This window comes from Plectrocnemia conspersa, unplaced genomic scaffold, assembly GCF_051122295.1.
Source record: "Plectrocnemia conspersa isolate PC_06_02 unplaced genomic scaffold, ASM5112229v1 ptg000014l, whole genome shotgun sequence".
NCBI classification, from domain to species: domain Eukaryota; kingdom Metazoa; phylum Arthropoda; class Insecta; order Trichoptera; family Polycentropodidae; genus Plectrocnemia; species Plectrocnemia conspersa.
In genome coordinates this window covers 21,045,906-21,066,556 of record NW_028277178.1, presented here as the reverse complement: position 1 = coordinate 21,066,556, position 20,651 = coordinate 21,045,906, and the positions used below count along the sequence as shown (strand labels likewise).

Below are 20,651 nucleotides of genomic sequence, written 5' to 3'. Positions count from 1 at the left end.
GTGCACGCAATATAATTTATGCACTTTAGTTTTTATATCAGAGTTGTCAATGACACTAACGACGCGTTTAGAATGGCATGTGTCGTTTCTTTACAATCTCTCTTTATTATATCACAGTATTAGATAAATATGTAAAAAAATATCGTATGGTTCTCATGTTTTTTTGCATGACAATATAACATTTGTGACACCAATTTCTCACTTGTCGTAACAACCTACACAATGGCTTATTTTATCATTCCGTAATAGGTCTGCAACAATTTATAAAAGCAAAATATATCATAAATAATTTATGTTAAATTTTATACAGGGAAACAATATTAGAACAGTACTCTTTATAAAACTAATAACATTTTAAACGATCTAGTGAAATATCAAACACTAAATACTAATACAAAAAAAAACCTATTGGTAAAAACAGTTATAATTTAAGAACTAAATCAATGGCCTTAAAAAATAAATCGCAGCAAATATTAAGAATAAAAATTAATAATTAAATCACTTAAATATTTAATTATTCATAATAGTCCATTAAAATAACATTTTCAATCTAAAACCAGGACAGAAATGCGTTAATTAAAACAAATAATGTTTTAAGATACTTGTACTATTTCAAATTGATCTGTACTTTTTAGCTTATTGCGAAAAAAAATTGGGGGAATTAAGTTAAAAAACAAATATAATAGATATTTAAGTATGTGTGCTCACTTTAAATATATGTTTTTTCGATTTTTGAGAACTATGATATTATACATCTTGTCTTATGTTTAATGCTATGTAAAGACTTTTAAAGATTTTCTAGATTAAAAGTATATTTAATACTAAATGACTAACAATAGTCTTATTAGTATTATATATGCATCACATGACCTTAAATATTTTTTGCATATTTTTTAATAAATTATGATTTATTGTTACTAAATTTATGACTCTCCTAATTATTTTACATATGAGTTTCTTTGGAAGAGCCCACGAACTGGGAGTCATTCAAGTTTAATACTCATATAAATAAAATTGCACAAAAATTAGTAGCCTACTCATCTCGAAGTTTATATTAATTCCTGGCAGCTAATAGATGACGGCTGGGACAGACCAAATTTTGGCAATTGAAATGGATAGGCTGCTAAAGTCAAGCTTGGACAAATTGTTGTTAAAATAATTATGAACTAGACCAAATAAAATTTTAAAAGTTGGCGATCAGCGTTCTGTCTACCCGCTTCTCCCATCGTTTGAGAAACTGATTACGATCGATTTGGGCATCATTAGAATATATTCATATATTCCATTCTGAAATGAATCATTACAAACTCTTCCAGTCAAATACTCTCTCTTATTTAAAGCATCTTCCAACGGCACCTACTGAATCGCATTCACAGAGTAAGGCTCTCTTAAGAAAATCGAGGACAAAATTAGAACGCACTTCATATACAAGAGCTCCTAGACGGGGTCACCAAGGGTTTGTACTAGGCACGTATGGTGAGATAGTTTTCCTTTCGCTCGCTCGCGTGCCAAGTAATGAGAGTGAGTGAGATATAAGGCCGTGCGGAACGCACGCCAGCGAGCGAGCGAAATAAGAAAGTATCTCATCTATATTTATGAGTTTTTTATGTTCTATATTTATGGGTATTTTTAATACACATAATATATTCTCTATGAGTTGAAGTAGCTCTAGTAAAAGAATTTTTAAACATAATATGTACCCAGATCGATTTGAATTAATCCGTAAGATTAAGAAAATCTAGGTAAACCTAGATTTTCTTAAGCCTGTTTAAATGATCGATCGGAATTATAATTATATAATAATCAATAATTTCGATCTCCCAGACACGTTAGAAACTGAAAAATGATCCATATGGATTTAACCCCAGGTCTTTCAGGTCAGTATACCGCGATTTAAATAACTTGTCTGTGGGGCTGATTTAAATTTAAATTTAAATAAAATGTTTTATGTTCAAAATTTGTAGTGGTTTAAACTACGTCTACTTCGCTAAACTAAATATTTTTACAAATGAAATTAACTTTTAAAATACGTCTGTTTCATTTATTTTTATTTTAGCATAATATCAGTTAATGGGTGAAATACCTGAAAATGATTGATGTTTTTAATGGTTTAATTATAATTCTTACCAATAATTTATTTAAATTTGCAGACTATAAGTCTAATAGTATCAATGTATTGTATCGTACATGTTTTTCTTAAATTCGTACTAAATTGCTTCATATTTTTGGAGTGGAGTGAAGGGAAGGAAGGAGAGTATAAAATTTAAAGTTCCGCTTCCGATCTTGAGTGTAATATTGTACACAACTATTTTTTGGAGTAAATCTTAAATTTTCTTTATCGTAAGAAATTTTCCACAGTACTAGTGAATAATATAACTTATTTCCGATTTACATTTTAATTAAGATGTTCTTGTATTGGTCTTCGTGTACATGGTATGCAATTAAATATTTATTTTGCTGTAAAAAAGTTATGTTATAATTTTTTTCTATGCTGAGCGTTATCATAACTAACATTTTTCATCGTTTTACTAATATTTCATTTTATGAATTATTTCTGAAATATTTATTTATTATAGAAACACATATTTTTAATCAATAACTCACGCTTTATACGCATCTGACACGTTTGAAACATGCGTTTATATTTTTATAAAATACTATATTTCGCATGCCAACATAATTGTGTAGTTAATTTAACAGTAGTGTTTTTATTAATAATATAGTTTTTTATTATTATTTATTATTTTGGAGATGTAGGATTTTTATAGCATATATATTAGAATAGTTGGAAGTGAAGTTATTACTATAATACATTTTACTTAAGGTCGTTTTAATTTATTTATATTACTCTTATATAACTCTTCGTTGACTTTTGAAGAATAATCCAATTAGTTATAATTTTAATTATTTTTATAACACTGCGTGTGAAAGCACATATAATAAATTATGTACATGTCTGACACTTTAAAAACACTGAACAAAGAAATTGTTTCTTTTTTCGCAAAAATATTGTACGCTTCGCGGATTGACACGCAACACTTCCCCTCCCAATCCATTTCCCCCACGATTAGCCGATCGATCTTAACTACCGCGTAAAACTCATTTATCGATCATTCACTATTTGCTATCCGCTATTGAACCGTCGTGTAAATACCTCTCGTCTACAATGAAGTGCTAGTTACAATTATTTCAATAAAATCGTGTCATAATACAGCAAAATGTCTTGGATACCGCCAGACTACACTTCGATATGCATCGAAAACAGCTCAGCGACTGTTTGCCAACCCGAGACATTGCTCTTCTTGGCTCTGATCTCCAGACTGTTCGGGCAATCAAAGGACAAGCAGATACATTCGAAGCCCCAGGCGAACCCCAGGCCTCACAAAGATTTTATCACTCCCTTATTTCAGCCCCACATCGAAAGTCCGTTTGGTGCTAACCCAAGCGGCTATAAACCTTCTCCAACGTTCAAAACCACGTATCCGTGGGTGAAAGATCACTTCTCGACCTTTGGCGAATTCTCGTCCCACTTCAACGCGGAGGTGCTTGACAAAAAACTGGATCGAAGTTTCAGAAGCACTGTTGCGTCAATCATTAAGAAGACCGAAGATCGCATCAAAGGGTTCAATAGTAATTTTAACGATAGATTTTCGGAATTCGAGCCGGCGGAGACTAGTGATATAAAAGTGAATATTGCTGCTCCTGCAAAAAGGACTAAAAGAGGAATCGATCATAAACCAGCATCTGAAGAGTTTGATTTTATCATAGTGGGAGCGGGATCAGCTGGATGCGTGCTGGCAAATAGATTATCTGAAGTCAAACATTGGAAGGTATGTAATATTTTATTAAATTTAATTCCAATGCACGCAAATATAAATTTACGATGAATAATTAGATAAAGTGGTTTATAGCTATTTTACTACATCGTGTTTTTTATTACGTTACCGTAATAGTTTTTATAAGACTTTTACTTATAAATAACAAGCCACATCTAATAGTTGATTTTTATTATAAAAAAAATTAACATTTTTTTCTTGCTGTCTATTAGTTGTTGTCTCTTGATTAATAGTAATATTATACAATACCTCTAATCTTCGAGTCTATTTCTCAACTATTTTTTAATTCCTTATGTTTTTACTTTGCATTATTTGAAATAACTGTGTTTTTGGATTAATATATATATATATATATATATATATATATATATATATATATATATATATATATAATAGAAATAAAAGCAGTAATTAATTTATTTATTGAATCTAATTTTATGTTATTGTAAAATTTATTTAACTTAAAATCATCAAGCAATATAAAAACCATAACGATGTCTTTAAGTGTAAATTGGCTTACTCAATTTGGATAAAAAATACCTAGCTCATCAGCAACATATTAAACAATATTAACACCGCAAAGAATGACACCACATTCATAAAAAATCAACCTTGAACTATATATTATATTATATTGTCAACACTATTTTTTTTATTTAGTTTGTCAGGAGATTGAAAGTTGCATAATTATAATTTATTGCTTACTATTAGACCTTTCTAAAGTGGCTTCTGGTATATACTTAACAGGTTTCTGCGAAATATTATATAATTATAATGAAATCATAATTTGTTTAATGTAAATTAGAAACGTTAATTATAAATATTATTTTCTTTTAGTAAAGGAACATTTTATTTATATTTTATTATTTTAATCTTACTGTATGTTATTTTGACGTTCATTATTTTTATATAAATGCTTAACACAGAAAAAGATTCTTAGCATCGAGTTTGGATTCGCAGTAAAACATTATAACTTTTGTTATATTTTTACAAAAATAAATTAAAATTTCCATTAAAATTTGGTGGTTAATTATATATATTTTAACTCACTCGTAATTTGATAAACATCTCGAAAGTAAAATTCGAGATTAAGCCGTCATTCAAAAAAACTTCGGTTAAAATGTCAGTCAAGTAAAAAAAGCTCGCTTGACCCAATAACAAAAAATCGATTAAATAAGAGGCTAGCGCAATGTTACGGTTTTATATTTAAAAATTATATAATGTCAAAAAAGTTTTTAAATTAAAAATCTTTCACAGAAGTTAATATTTTTATAATGCTTATCGTAGTATAATTTAATTTAAATTTTCATTTCCCTCGTGAACATTATTCATATACATATGATATTATATAATATATATCTGTAAAGAACATACATAAAATAATTTTAAGTATTATATTTATACATACATTTTAAAGCTCAGTTTGTTTTGGCGGTTACAAAAGTTTCACCATGTTTTGTGACAACTAAACTAAAAAAAATTTAAAAAAATAAACTTAAACTCAAAGTTTTCTGTATGATTTTCGCACACTGTGACAACTTTTTAAAAGACGCCTCTATTTTTCCACAAAGAGCAAGCTTTATGGAAATGGCGAAAGTTCATTTAACGTTTGTCGTAACTTATACTGGGGAACGTTCGGAAATTTTCGTCGAGTTTTCCTATGACATCGCTGAAACGTTCGGTGCTACGTAGTTGCTTTTAAAAATTAATTAAAAACACTCGCCGTCGGGCATTTCTCTTAAATTGTGTTTAGATTTAAAGCAAACTATAAAATATAGCGGACGAAATTATGTTAGGTACATAACAAATTTCACTGAACGTACGCATTCAATCCCGCTCCAATAAATTGAAATACAAAAAAAATCGGTAACAATATTATCTAAGTACAAAAAACGTCTATAGTATAAATATGAGTATATATATACATAAACAAGAATAAAACAACCACTCTAAAAAAATAGCTAAGCCTAAATCTAATTAATGATCATTATTATATAATCACCGTGACCGAATATATAAAAATGTAATGATTAGTCTAAGAACAGCATATAAATATAAGTATATCTTTTTGGCAAAACCAAAAATATCACGTTATATATTAGTATTTATTAACAGCTCTTAACATGTCAAGCCTTAAAGTAAATTTCTTTCAAAATTATTTACTAGTCACTAACATTCCCTTTTCACAGGGAATGTTAGTGACTAGTAAATGTTTAACAGGTAACTCTAAATAAAATTGAACCAGTGTTCAAGGAACAAGGACAAAATAAGTCAAAACATAAATTACTACTTTTGTTTGTTCCTGATTGATTTAAATATATATGTATACGTTCTAAATTCTCTACTGTTGTCAAATCACCGATCAAAGTTTTATGATATGAAAATAAATATTTCTGGATCTAATAGTTGCCTAATTATCAAACGACTGTGCACCACTTGTATAATCGTTTCAATGTCGCAATATGCTTTTATAAAAAATATAGATTTGCTCCAATTTAGATTTAACTATATCAAAAAGTACAAAAGTTCCACTTATTTTTATTTTTTCAATAGACATTATATAATTTCAATGGAAATCCGTACTAGATCTGAGGAAATGTATCACTTTGACCAAACAACTCTTTTGATTGAAACGTCATGCTATGGATCGTAACGAATCGTTGTTTTGTCACAATTTAGTTGTAAATTCGGTGATTTAAACTCTTAAACCGTTACACGATTCATTGTTGTCATAATTGACCGATATAACATTTTTTGTCAATCGTGACATAATCGAAACATCCTACTTTTATCGTATTGTATTGCGACGAATCGATGATAATTTGTATTGCATAATTATTAGCTCGGCTTTAATTAACCCTTAACTATAATTCGATATCACACAATTCATCTACTATAACAGACCATTGATAAATTTACGCGTCCAATTACGTCACTGCTGTTCAATTGCAACATGACTATTATATTAATATGTTCAATGAAATGATATTACGATTTTCAAAACCGTGTAAACCGAATTCAGTTTTGATGCATATTATTATCAATAGACTGTATAATACTGACGTTAACGTTTTAAAATACACCACGGTAATATTACGTTTAAAAAAATTTAACCGTAAAACAAGCAATTTGAAAATGTCGTTTATTATGATTTATGGTTTATAAACTATTCACTTTCATTACTCAAGTTTTTCAACACTCACGTTTTACAACTTAAGTTAGCTGTTTATTGATATTTATTTTATAGACCGTTTTGCTTTGTAACTTATGGTGCATTGGTATAACTTTTTACACTATTTTTATTTTAAAGCTCACTATTTTATATAAAAGATGGTGACAATTAAACAAAATTAATAATAACGTATTCTGATTCAATTTAAATAAAATTCTTGTAATACATATGGCAAAATAATTAAGAAGCTTTTAAAAATATTTACCCCTATAAATATTCCCAAAAAATCACACAGTTTTTAATAAACGCATTAAGAAAAAAAAATCATTTTCCTTATTTTTTATTAGCTCTTAATCTTATTTAATTGAAACCTAACATCATATCCAAATTTCTCAGCTAAAACGGCCTCAAATAAAATTTATTATATTTTTTTTAATTTCAATAATATAAGCATATATATCGAAGGTAATAAAAGTGCTAAAATACACCAATAATTTCCTAAAAAGTATTATATGAATTGCTGATTTATACCATTTTGTAAGCAGTATAGTGTTTTGTTAAAAATTCGCGTGTACAGTTTGTATTTCTACTATTTCATTTTATACGAATTAAAATAAAATATATTAAAAAAAATAAGTAAGGATGCCATATAAGGAAGTAAAAGTAAAGCAAACGCAATTTAAGCTATTTTTTATAATTTAATAGAACATTCTAATATTGACATTATACACAAAAAAAGCAATAGTTAACACTGATAAAAACGCCACTAGGGACATACATTACGAAGCACATTATCGTGGGGCACAGACACTCAAGTGAATGGGGCATGCAGATGAAGTCATAGTTTTTATGAAGACAGTGGCGTAGACTCCTAGCCGACCCTATAAGGAGTGCTTCGATTTATGAAAGCAGCTCTGTAGGCTGTGGTCTTGGTAGAGGGCATTATTTGAGGTCTTTTTCGATGGATGCAATAAATGTGGGCGTAGACTTTTGGCTGTCTCACTCCGCGGATAAAGCGTAAAGGCTGCAATTGCTACGAAGGTCTTCTCCGAAGGATTCCTTCAATAGAGCCCAATCGGCAAAAGTCTGAGACTTAGCGTCGAGCCATCTGCGGTGGAGTCTTAAGTGGGGTAGCCGGCCAAGGACAAAATCTTGATGAATAAAAGCTTGCAACAGTATTGGTCTACTGAAAGGCTTACAATGCGAGACCCGACAAGCCCAGAATTAAATAAGCTCTAACTTTAGGCAAATAAAATTAAAAAAAATCTTTTCTAGTTGACGATTAAAGTATGGCGTGGCTCAAAACTGTTGATATTTTTGCCGCTTGGTGAAGAGTGTATATTTCCTAGAACCTTTTAGAAACATGGGAAAAGCAACATGCCATTTTTTATCGAATAGCAGTTTTAAAGTAGTTCTGAGTAATGTTGAATAGCAATATCTTATTTAAAGAAAATCATAGCTAAAATCAATATATGATTGTGCCGAGTTATATTATCCTTGTAGAATAAATCTTATCGTTTTTATCATCTGGGGTGAAAAGAAAAGATTTTAGCTGCCCAAATAAATATTTTAATATTTCATTTATTAATATATAATTTCTCACGCAGCGCAAAATTTCTCAATATTTTAACATAAATCGCTCTTTTACTTCAAATGTAAGTTTATTCCGGTACTGAGAGAAGATTTTGCTATTTACACTAATGCTGCTATTTTACCGAATAAAAATCTCGAAGAAACTTCAGCCGCACAATACAAAAAAATATGTAAAGAATATATTAGATAAAAGTTCCAATAAATTATCAAATAAAGTCGGAATAGCGTAAACTAGAATAATAATATAGAGGCCATTAGTTCGATTCCGCGGCAGACTCGAGTTTTCATTTTTAAAAATGCGCTTTTATAAAAAACGATTCCAGCTGTAAAGTGATATCTATTGACTGTAAATTATAATATTTAATTATATATGTAGATGTGACCGATTTCCAAACTAATAGGTATTGTTGTGTACTGATTTACTTACCCCGGAAAAATAAAATTAAATACAAAAGATAAGACTATCTTTATTTATCATAGATATATATGATATTAATTAATTTAGATTCCTTAAATTATGTAATGCCTAAACAAAGTTGTCATTCCTCTCTCATTATAATAATTATTCTACTCATGTATGAAAGTAATTTAAAATTAGCGGGCAAAATAAATAATTTGTGGATTGTTTCCAAGAACGAATATCTATAAAAAAAAAACTCCAGAATAATGGTATTATCCTTAACTACTCCTATGTTTAAACTATAACAAAATTCTAATTACTTAACCTTATCCAATTGAATGATAGTTTAAAATGTATACATTATCTTAACTCGAAAATATATCATATATTAAATAAATATATAAGAGTTTTGAAAAATAAAATAAAAGTTCCAAGTTTCTTCGCATAGTATAAAATGTTTTTATCTTGAAAAATGCGTTTCAAAGCACCTCATTTCTCAATCGTATTTCATCATCCGAAGTTACTGTTTTTAACCTAAATATTATATTTAAAGTATGTTTATACATCTTATCGTTACCAAAAAGCATCTCTACATAAAGTGGAATAATGTATTTATCTGAAAAGTCGATCGCGTGTGGGTTCGCAAAACTAAACATCCGAACCACACCCCAATCCCTAGAATAAATAAAAAACAAGCCCGCTTTGTGAGCTTCCAGCCAACTTTCGTAGAAGTTCGGCATCGCAAACAACCTATCTTCGGCAAACGCCTAAAACGAAATCTTCAATTTCCGCTTGTAATTCCTGAACCGTGCGAGCAGGACTTTGGCTGCTGATACGTCCCAACCCCCAGGAAGCAGTCACGAGGGTTAAATAGGTCCAGCGAACTTGCAGGCCACAACCCCAACCCCTTTTCAAAACGCTATCAGACCCAACACGAAATGCTCATAATGGCCATTTACTGCGTCGAGTGAAAATGTTGCCTTAATGCAGACTGCACACGTGACTGGCCTAATGGTTCAATTTTCTCAGTCGAACTTTGGGGGGATGAACCCCCTAATGCGATATGCGCGATACTTTTTTAATACATGTATAATTACAGGGGGTTAAAAAGTTAGATAGATTAAAAACTCATTGCCAGTGTATTGTATGAAAAAATCAATATAGGAAGTTTCGTGTTAATGCCAGTCAAGGTAGCAGATTTTTTTTTATTATGTCGTTTGATTTCTCGATAACATTTTACTATGAATTAGTTTACACAATGAACGGTTGAAGTGAACATTAACAACGGTTGCAGTTTCAACATTTTCTTTCTTATCATCCGCGTGAAACATGTATTTCTGTAATACTTTCAATTTTGCCGACCTAAATGCTCATACCTTTTCTATTCGTAATTCCACATTAACTATATAGTTATAATGTCAAGAACTAAAAACTCATTCGAATAGTACTTGTTAATATTAAACCACTCTCTTATTAAATACTTTCTCAATAAAACTTAATTTTTGTATAATTTTATACAAAAAAATAAACGATATTTTAAATGACAATTTAATTTTAAGTTATTATTTTTAATTATTTAATGGTTAAATCTGATCTTTTTACTATTATTGGGAATTATTGCATATATCTAATATTGTTTTGGATAGAATCCAAAGTCGTAAATCTTTAACCTTATATACCAATGTTGTTATTTTTTGTATTAGTAATGGTTCATGAGATATATGTATATATGTATTCTAGCTCTACTATGATGTGCTATATTGAAATATATTTTAATAATATTGTAATTATGTTATTGTCTTAGAATATATACAGAAAACCTAAAGTTTATTTGGATTAGGCCACTCTGTGTTTAAATTACTTCGATATATATGTATTTACTTCACTCTTAACAAAAATATATACGTATAATAAAAACGCTATTTTATAAACCTGTAATAATATAATCAGTATCAAACCAGTGTTCCTGTCACTTTTTATTTTAAACAAACTCTTGCTTGTATATCAACTCGAATTTTAAATAACGTTTTTTAACAAGATCCATTTCTATCCGGCGATTAAATGCCCCTATTTAACTTTTTAGCTAACTTGATTCCCGAGAGGAGAACGCCGTGTTAATACACGACGTTCTTCGCTTGGGAAGTTACCTAAAAATCTCATTTCTGTAACACAACAATCCAAGAACTCTTATTTCAAAACGAGAGATAATTTAACTTTTAATAATCGCATTACATAATACAGTTTAGTATGTTTATATTTATTTCAATGGTCGGTTTAACATAACACATCGGAATTCTAATAATTTATAGAATTATACTGATGAATTTTAATTCGCGACACCTTGAGATTGAAATAAACTACCTTTTAGTCTGAGATTTTCCATATAAAATAATAATAATGAAACATTTAGAATTTGCACATCTCATAGTGAATATTAATTTAACTATGCGCCCCCGTCTCGAACCGTGCTTCCGATTCCCGAAATCGTTACTTTAACGATTAAACTATAAAAGTTAACGACCGTTCGTAATTCATACAACATATATAATAACATAATTTCGGATCAAATTTAATTTCACGCATGAATAGTACAAAAGCGACCGTAGTCACGCCCCACGCACCCCAACCGTGCGGTGTGCGCAAAAAGTTGCGTGAGGCGATTGCGCACTGCGGTTTTGTTTAAATAACGTATGCACGTTTACGTTCACGCACAATTAAGCAGATGTGCAGTTTGCACTTTAATGTCGTCTCTAGGCCGTTAGTGCCGCCACGTTCAATGTTGTGAGATGAATGAGAGCTACTCTCCAACTTTAAAAGTAGTCTCCCATGAACATATAATACACAATTCGTTATCGTTTCATATTTCTATGACGATGAATAGAGAAGCTTTGTGTGAAAGAAAATATCGGAACTGAATACAGTGGATATAAATTCAGGAAATATCGGGGAGAAATTGCGTTTAGTTATAGTCTATGATACATTTACATACAATAAAATATATTTTCTTCTTAAATAAAATTTGCTTTCATGATTCAAGATATCAATAATAAAAAAAACACGCTAGAGATGTTGTATAGACGACGAATGATGATGTGGACCGCAGATCACAATGCCATATTGTTACTTTAAAGTAAAAATTTCTGAACAATGCAACATAAAATAAAAATAATGTATTAAGTATAACTGAAAGTCTCGATTAAGGTCCGATATTGAAAGGGTTCTTTGACCAGATTTTTTTATATGTATTGAAAAACCAGATTTCCATTTATCCGAATCGTTTTGTGAACATTTTTACCGTCTTTATAAGATCTTTATGAATGCTTCGTCTTGTATCGCTTAGTTTCCCGTTTTGGAGTGCCAAATAAGTTTTACTTGTTAGCTAAATTAGACATTTCGTGAATCTGCCTTAAATATATGTATATAGTGCAATAAATTTCTGTCAAGTAAGTTGTCCCAATTCTGGCTTAAAGTTGCGAAGTTCTTGTAAAGTTTGAGGGCAAAGGGTGAAGATATTGGGCCCCAAAATTGAGTGATGTGGCTTTTCTATAAAGGTATCATATACGTTTGATCTCCGACAGCCAAAGAATAAATCCACCCCTTTTGCACTACCCTAACTACAAGTCAGTTTTTAGTTGTTACTCACAAAGCCCTTTAGTATATATTTATTTGACCCTAAGCCCTATGATGATCCTTAGAGGTGGTCAGCTATAATGAATAAGCGTCCATAAATATTCACATTGTTTGTCACTTTTTGTAATTTTTTCAGGCTTTTTGTATTTATTAGGATTAAATTAAATATATTCTTGATATATATTGACTCGGTTGTAACGCATTAGGCTTACGCTTATCAGGTTACAACAGAAGATTGAAAATAAAAAATAATTTAAAAAAAATGATGATGATTTATTGAAATTATACATAATTACTAATTACATAATTTAGATCTCTTAGACATGATAGACATTTAATTACATTTGGATCCATATGCAGTTTGAACCCAAGTCTCTCAGATTTTAGTCACCGACTTATACCGTGCTGATTATAAATATTTATAAAAATATACAAATATTTATAACCTTCACAATCATGATCCTTTTTGGAACTTGTTCCTAATTGAAAATATATTAGTCGATTAATGCATCGTCTATAATATATACATATAAATCTGTAAAGCATTTTACTAGTTTTTTTAATATATTTTTTTATTAACACTCTTTAATCTATTAATATATAGATATTTAGTAATAAAATAATTATAGAAAAATAGTACTAAAAATATATTGATGCGATAAAATAATTGTTGACGAAAATGTTTTAAAATCCTTCAATATATTAAAGAAATTGTGTTTTTTGCTGAGCCAATGTGATTTAAGATCAATAGGAATGAAGACGATGGTGCATGGAGGCATTTAAGAATTGATAAGATTTTGTTTTGGCACAATCTACGATGACAGATGACACTACTCTGAACATTAAATCTCCAACCGAGCTGAAAGATCTACTCCATTGAGTCGAAAGAGAAAGTGTCTGTGAAAAGTGAGTGGTCTGAAACTAATAAAAAACAAAGGTTATTAATCATTGATCAAAAAAAATAAATATAAATTATCAATCTGATTTGGGCAAATTGGGCAATTTTATAAAACTTATTATAAATTTTCATGATCAGTTATAGAAAAGCTTAAGATTTATTATATTATTATTGTATTTAAATATATTACTTTATCTGTTTTTATCGAATTATTCTTATATATATTTTAATTTATTATATAATTATCACGAATAGGATAAAATATACTAAATACGTTGCACATCAATTTTAAACCGAATCACGAAACACAATACATAATTAAATTATTTATTCGATTCGAATTATCCGATTGAACGCTGTACAGTTTGATGCAAATAATTCGTTGGTTGATTCACAAATGGAGTTTGTCAATTGCTCTCATTAAATCTATTCGCGTATTACAAATAAATCCTGTTATGGATTTTCTAAAGTGGCTAAATAAATATCGTCTTTCTATGAAATACTACCTGGCTATTGGCGAATTATGTCGCGGTATGTATATTAAGAGAGCGTAAAAATATCTAGATAAAAAAGGTAAGCTGTAAAGTAAACGGGATTTGGTTTTTCCCCATTTGGTGGAAAAATATAATCCAGCGTAGGGCTTTTCCTTGAAACGTTCCTCGTGTTTTCTATAATCCCTTATCTAGCGGAAAGTGGTGCGAGAGCTTGGGAAATTTTTCGACACACGCGCGAAAATATTATAGAGAATGAGTAAAACGAAGCACGCAAGCTTATATAAAAATATGACATACCCACATATATAATATAAATTTAATTTAAAAAAACGAACCTTTTCATACGCGTTTTTATCTTCTAATTAAGGTATGAATGTACCTTAATATATAATCTGGCGAGATTATATACGGTATTCGTACGTATTTTCTTGAAATTTTGAAACAAAGCAAATTAAATACACTTTATTATTTTATTTAATAATATCTAGATTCAATGTTAACAGCATATAAAACTGGTCACGTGATTAGATTTTAACTATATAAAGGTTATATTTTTGATATACTGTTTCATTACGGTAAAAAATTACGATGTTCATTCATAGTGATTAAAATAAAGTACAAATGCAAATATGGTGAAGTAGGCACAAATTTATATATATTGATCCTGTAATAAAAAATATGGTTTTGTAATAATATAATAGTCGTAATGGCATTACAAACACTACCCTATGAAATCGTTGCGAATTCATGCAATTTTTTATTGCAAATTGCATATTTATTTACTACTTAAACACATTTTCCAACGTTCGTAACAAATACCTTAACATTACATTGTTAAATTGTCTTAAGTGACACAATCATTCACAGTATCAGAACCATTTATACGCATAGAGATTATAGATAACATCAAATAATATAAAATAAAGGTTTTATGTAAGATACAATTTTTGTGTATAAAAATTCTATAGCTACACGTTCTCTAAACGTGTGCGATATTGTTTTCAGTTTAAGGCTAATGTGTATCGTCTGAAACACTCGAGACTGTATCCCCCCTTTTCAAGAACAAAAGTAATCCCCGTGTATATTTTCACGTGTGTTCTGTAGTGTATGTTTATTTTTTTATTTTCACAGCCGCTCATATGGAATATGGAGTCTTTATCTTGAACCATAAAAGCTGCTGCCAGTTTCTGTCTCCATAAGGGTTCAAATATTCAGAGCATTTTTTTTTATTTGTCCTATGTATATCATTAATATAATGCTTGCTGTAAATGATTTATCACACTTATTTACATATATGTTTTTTTATGTAAACGTAATGGTAAAAATTTTACTTTTTATAATGTACATAAGTAAACAAATTGTGATTCACAGATCATATAACTTTTTCATCATAATTTTACATATATAATAATTTCCAACTCAATACATAATTGTAGTGATATCTAATATATATATGTTCTTGAATATATAATTGAAATACTAATTTGTTTTTAACAGGTCCTTCTATTAGAAGCTGGCATTGAAGAGCCCGAGGTCGCAGATGTTCCAGCCCTCGCTCCAATTTTGCAAAGATCAAACATCGATTGGAGTTATAGAACTCAACCGGATAAACGCTATTGCAGGTCCAGGAGGAACGGAGGTTGCGGCTGGTCAAGGTAATTATTATTACTTTTAATCATTTCGTGATACTATTTTTTACCCGTGCCTAGATAACAATATAACGTTTCAATCAGAGCTCGGTTGATTTAGTACTCAAAAGCATTCGCCGCTGACAAATTGCTTACGAAAATAGATTGATTGATTTACGTAAATGTGTTTTTGTGGCCGGTTTCCTAACGACCGAGCCCCATAACAAAAATTCGCCAATGAAAAGGCAGAAAGTAGAAAGTTTACTTTTTTCATAGAATCTGGTTTACGGTCGAACGTTGACTTTTTGTGGCCTTTGACTTGAACGGAATTCAGTTCGGCCTTTTTACTTATAACCGATGACAATTAATCAGCAAAATCGCAAGCACGCATGTGAAATGAACAAAACCTTTATAAACTTATATGTACTTCTTTAGAACTCTAATCAAAGTCATATTTATATTCAAGCTTTAAAGTGTATTTATTCACTAATCCGGCATTAAAATCTAGATGTATCGTATAACTTTAAGATTAGATTTGACATATTAGCATTGAGTATATGAACTATTAATATAACAATATTTTCTACTATGATAAGGATACTACAGATCTTGATCCTAGCATGGTTTAAAAATTAGGTTTTCTTCTAAATTTAAATGAAAATGTTTAACTAGTAAAATGATATGTGTTTTTTATAAATATCATGAAAAAAGAGTATACAATAACATATGTACATAACCGATATGCTTTTTAACGCACTTATTCTGATTTGCTCATACAAATATGTTCATCAGTAAAATAAGCTTATATTTATTATATGAAGACCAACGACTAAATCACCGGCGATTATCAAAGCTTTTATTTTGAATCGAGTTCAACTCGATCTTCGAGCGCTACTGCATCTTCAGATGCAGACAATGCTACAAAAACGTATAAATAAAAATAATTATCAAACTATATGTGGACTAGCTTAAAATTGTTGATATAATCATATATAACAAATTCATCAATTTGTCTTCTATAAAAATAAACACCCTAAAACACAGGTAATGATAATTAACTAAATAAATAAAATATTGCCATAACGTACCGCTATATTTCTATCACTTACTCGAAAAACAATTTTTTTTGATAGCCGGTAACTAAACAGTCACGATTGTGCCCTTTATTCCTAACCGATTAGGCCATTGTGCCAGCGCTCAACGACGCCACTCAAACACTAGCCATCCAGCTATTTTTTTAGCGATAGCTACGGGAAATTAGTACAATTAATGTGTGTAAATATGTTGTATATACGCCAATTTTATGCATTTGAAATACCTATAAAATTTATAATGAATACTATAAAATGACAGACAGACTCAACTTTTAATCTTTCTATGTTACCTGATAGGCCTAAGCCCAATGCGGTACAACATAGTCAATCAGAGATAATGAATACCTACAAGTAAATATTAACCACGAGAGTCCAGGAATCAGTGACGCCTATATAAATAATTTTGAATTATTATTTTCATTTTTAATTATAATCAATAGATTTCACTTTTCAGCTGGATTGATTTTTAATAATAACACACGAGTCTCTTGCCGTGGTTGTAACCCGTGGCCTCAGGGTTGACAATCTAGATCTTAAAAACTACGCTATTCCGACTTTATGCTATAGATGTCGTAGACGTTAATTTTAAGAAACGACGCCATACTTCTTTTATTTTTAGCCATAATGATAAGATAAACTATTTTTTTCTATGGTCTTGTCTTGTTTTTTAAATATTGTCGATTTTGTTTGAAAATTTTAGGCGAAATTTATTGTTTTTTAAACTTTTGCTTTCATAAAATACTTTTCAATAATATTTTGTGATACATTTTAATTCACATTTCATATTAAATGATTTAACATTTTTATCTTCTTTTTGGGATTTTTGCCACAAAGATAAGATAAACTAATGTTTTCCTATAAAATAGTGGTTTTCAAATATCTGAAATTTTGTTTAAAAAATATTTTAAAATAATACATTGTAATAAAATATAATATTTTTTCATAAAAATAAATTTAAGTAATTAATCTTCTTTTTTAGGTTCTTGCCACAAAGATAAGATAAACTAGTGTTTTTCTAAAAATTATTATTTTTCAAATATCGTCGATTAAAAAATATTCAGCGAAATTTATCGTTTTCTTTAACCTTTTGCTTCAAATTTTAATAATACATTGTAATATATTATAATACATATAACATAATAATTAATCTATAGGTTAGTTTTAAAGCTTTGAATATATAAGAAAGTATTTAAAAGTTAAAAAATTTATTATAAAAATGTTATATTGTTTATTTATTTATGCATATAATTATATTATGACTGTGGTAAACAAATATTTACATGTTTACCGTATAATCTATTAATAATAAGCATTATGTCTTATAAATTTGAAGCACCTTTCAACTATTTGCATAAAACTAACGACCTACATCTTATCGCAACTTTATACTTTATAATTTTAGTAATTATTATTATAATTAATTCCGATCTCTTAATTAATTTACAATAAAGTATACCACTAATATTAAAATAACCATAAATATTTTATTAATAACACAGAGGTAATTAACTGATGTTGATGTTTGTATTTTAAAAATCATGAATGAATAACCTGTTCTGAAAAGAATTCTACCTATAACCATATAAATCTCAATTTCGTTATGATTTTATTATGATAATAAAAAGCGTCTCTAAAACGCAAATCTAATAAAAATTAAAAATAAACCCATTCCTATCGTAATTTATCACGATCGAAAGTCGAGACAGTGGGTGCTTGGCGTTTTTGTGTCTGTAATAACCACGAATCACGTCATTTATAATCTTTATCATTTCAGAGGCAAAGTAATGGGCGGATCCAGTACCATAAATTACATGATATATATGAGGGGAAATCGCCAAGATTATGACGAATGGGCGGAGTTAGGAAATCACGGATGGAGTTATAGAGATGTGAGTCGTTTTCCACTTTATCTCAACATCGCACATAAAAAAATATATGAAATATGTATATTCGCTTCTTTCAGGTACTTCCTTATTTCAAGAAATCTGAGAATAACGAAGACGTGGAATCGCATGATAAAAAATATCACGGTAAGGGTGGATATATGAACATAGAACGCTTCCCTTACGTTGACGATAACGTTGTCGCCATGACTACCGCTTGGAAGCAGTACGGTCTTCAAATTACGGATTTGAACGCGGAGAAACAGATAGGCGTCATGGTGCTTCAGACTACTTCGCTTCATGGACAAAGGTATTCGACTAACTCTGCTTTTATACGACCGGTGAGATACAAGAGGCCCAATTTGGATATTAGAACTCAAGCGCACGTCACTAAGATAATCGTGGATCCGCATAAAAAAATAGCTGTTGGAGTTGAATATCTTAAAAATAATCTATTGATCAGAGTGTACGCCAAGAAGGAAATTATATTGTCAGGCGGAACCGTTAATTCTCCGAAAGTGCTTATGCTCTCAGGAATCGGACCCAAACAATTTTTAGAACCGCTTCATATCAAAGTAATTAAAGATTTGCACGTAGGATACAATTTACAAGATCACGTGACTACGGATTCGGTTTTAATTGTACTGAATAAGACCGCAACGACTGTAACGGATGATGAAAGGGAAGAGGAAGTTGTGAAGTATCGTCATGCAAAGAAGAAGGAAGGACCTTTGACGACTACTGGTCCTTTATCTTGTAATGTATTCTTGCAGACTAAATACGAGCACTCGCATGACGTTCCGGATATGCAATATCACATGGATGTGGCGAATGTTAAAGAGTATTTGAAATCTCCCGGTACGGCTTCAGAGGATAATCTATCGGTCTTGGCGTATTATGACGGTATAGCAGCTAGGCCTACCCTGATCCATCCGAAGAGTAGGGGATACATCACACTCAATCAGACGCACCCTTTATTCGGCGCACCTCTTATCTATCCAAGGTATTTTTCAGAAAGGTCCGACATAGACGTGTTGATCGCCGGCATAAGAGAGGTCCAGAAACTGGAAAAGACTGAAATATTCAGAAAGATCGGCGCCACTTTTTCAAGATACCCCTTGCCCGCATGCAGACATCACAAATTCGACTCTGACCAATATTGGGAATGCTGTCTGCGTGAATACACGTCGACGATTTTCCACCCTGTCGGAACGTGTAAAATGGGACCCCACTGGGACAAGACGGCCGTCGTGGACCCCGACTTGAAAGTTTACGGGATAAAGAAACTTCGTGTCGTGGACGCCTCCATTATGCCGACGATTGTCAGGGGGAACACGAACGCTCCGGTGATAATGATCGCCGAAAAAGCGTCCGACATGATCAAGCACGAATGGCTATCCCGTTGAATTTATATAATCTGTGTTCAAGTTTATAAATGTGATAATAGATTATTTTTCAATTGTGTACTTAAAAAATGTGAAAATGCTTCGCGATAATGTTTTATTATTTGACAAAATATCAAAGAAAAGGGGTCGGGATTTGACTTAGTTAAAATTATCATTTCACTATATATTATGGTAAAACATATACAAATCCATGACTCCTGAAGTAAGAACTGAGTTTTAGAGTAACTGCCGGACTTATTACAATTATCAAGATATGACTTAATCCTTTTTACCTTATCTCTTTAAAAGTAATAAATGCATTTTTATCATATTAATAATATTTTACGTTTTCAACAGACATACATATATAATCATTTTGCCATAAAATATTACTCAAAAGGACGTTTAAGGTTATAGTTTTTTAATCGAATATAAATATAGGTTAATTATAACAAAAAAAAACTGTTTATAATCCACGGTTATTATTCAAGTATTTATATAATACTTGAGATTTAGAAAAAAAAAATTATATATAAATATATATAGCCGACAATAATTACTTTTTATAATTAAATAAATATTATAAATGTATTTTGGGTATTTGTCATTTATTCATTAAACTGATAATAATCTGTAAT

At 30.0% G+C, this 20,651-nt stretch overlaps 1 protein-coding gene across 1 annotated transcript; it reads left to right on the top strand.

The window, feature by feature from the left end:
• Positions 1–3,218: 3,218 nt before the first annotated feature.
• LOC148226500 (glucose dehydrogenase [FAD, quinone]-like) lies at positions 3,219–20,034 on the top strand. The gene is made up of 4 exons (XM_088204608.1): positions 3,219–3,830; positions 15,521–15,678; positions 18,520–18,634; positions 18,709–20,034. The coding sequence occupies exons 1-4, from the start codon at positions 3,219–3,221 to the stop codon at positions 20,032–20,034; spliced, it is 2,211 nt and encodes a 736-aa protein (XP_088060734.1).
• Positions 20,035–20,651: the final 617 nt, after the last annotated feature.

What these genes read in the sequence shown, in the direction of transcription:
- LOC148226500 (XM_088204608.1), top strand. Translation starts at nt 3,219, where the DNA reads ATGTCTTGGATACCGCCAGACTACACTTCGATATGCATCGAAAACAGC. An exon ending in CTGAAGTCAAACATTGGAAG is followed by an intron (nt 3,831 to 15,520) that starts GTATGTAATATT and finishes TGTTTTTAACAG; the next exon opens with GTCCTTCTATTAGAAGCTGG. An exon ending in GGAGGTTGCGGCTGGTCAAG is followed by an intron (nt 15,679 to 18,519) that starts GTAATTATTATT and finishes TTATCATTTCAG; the next exon opens with AGGCAAAGTAATGGGCGGAT.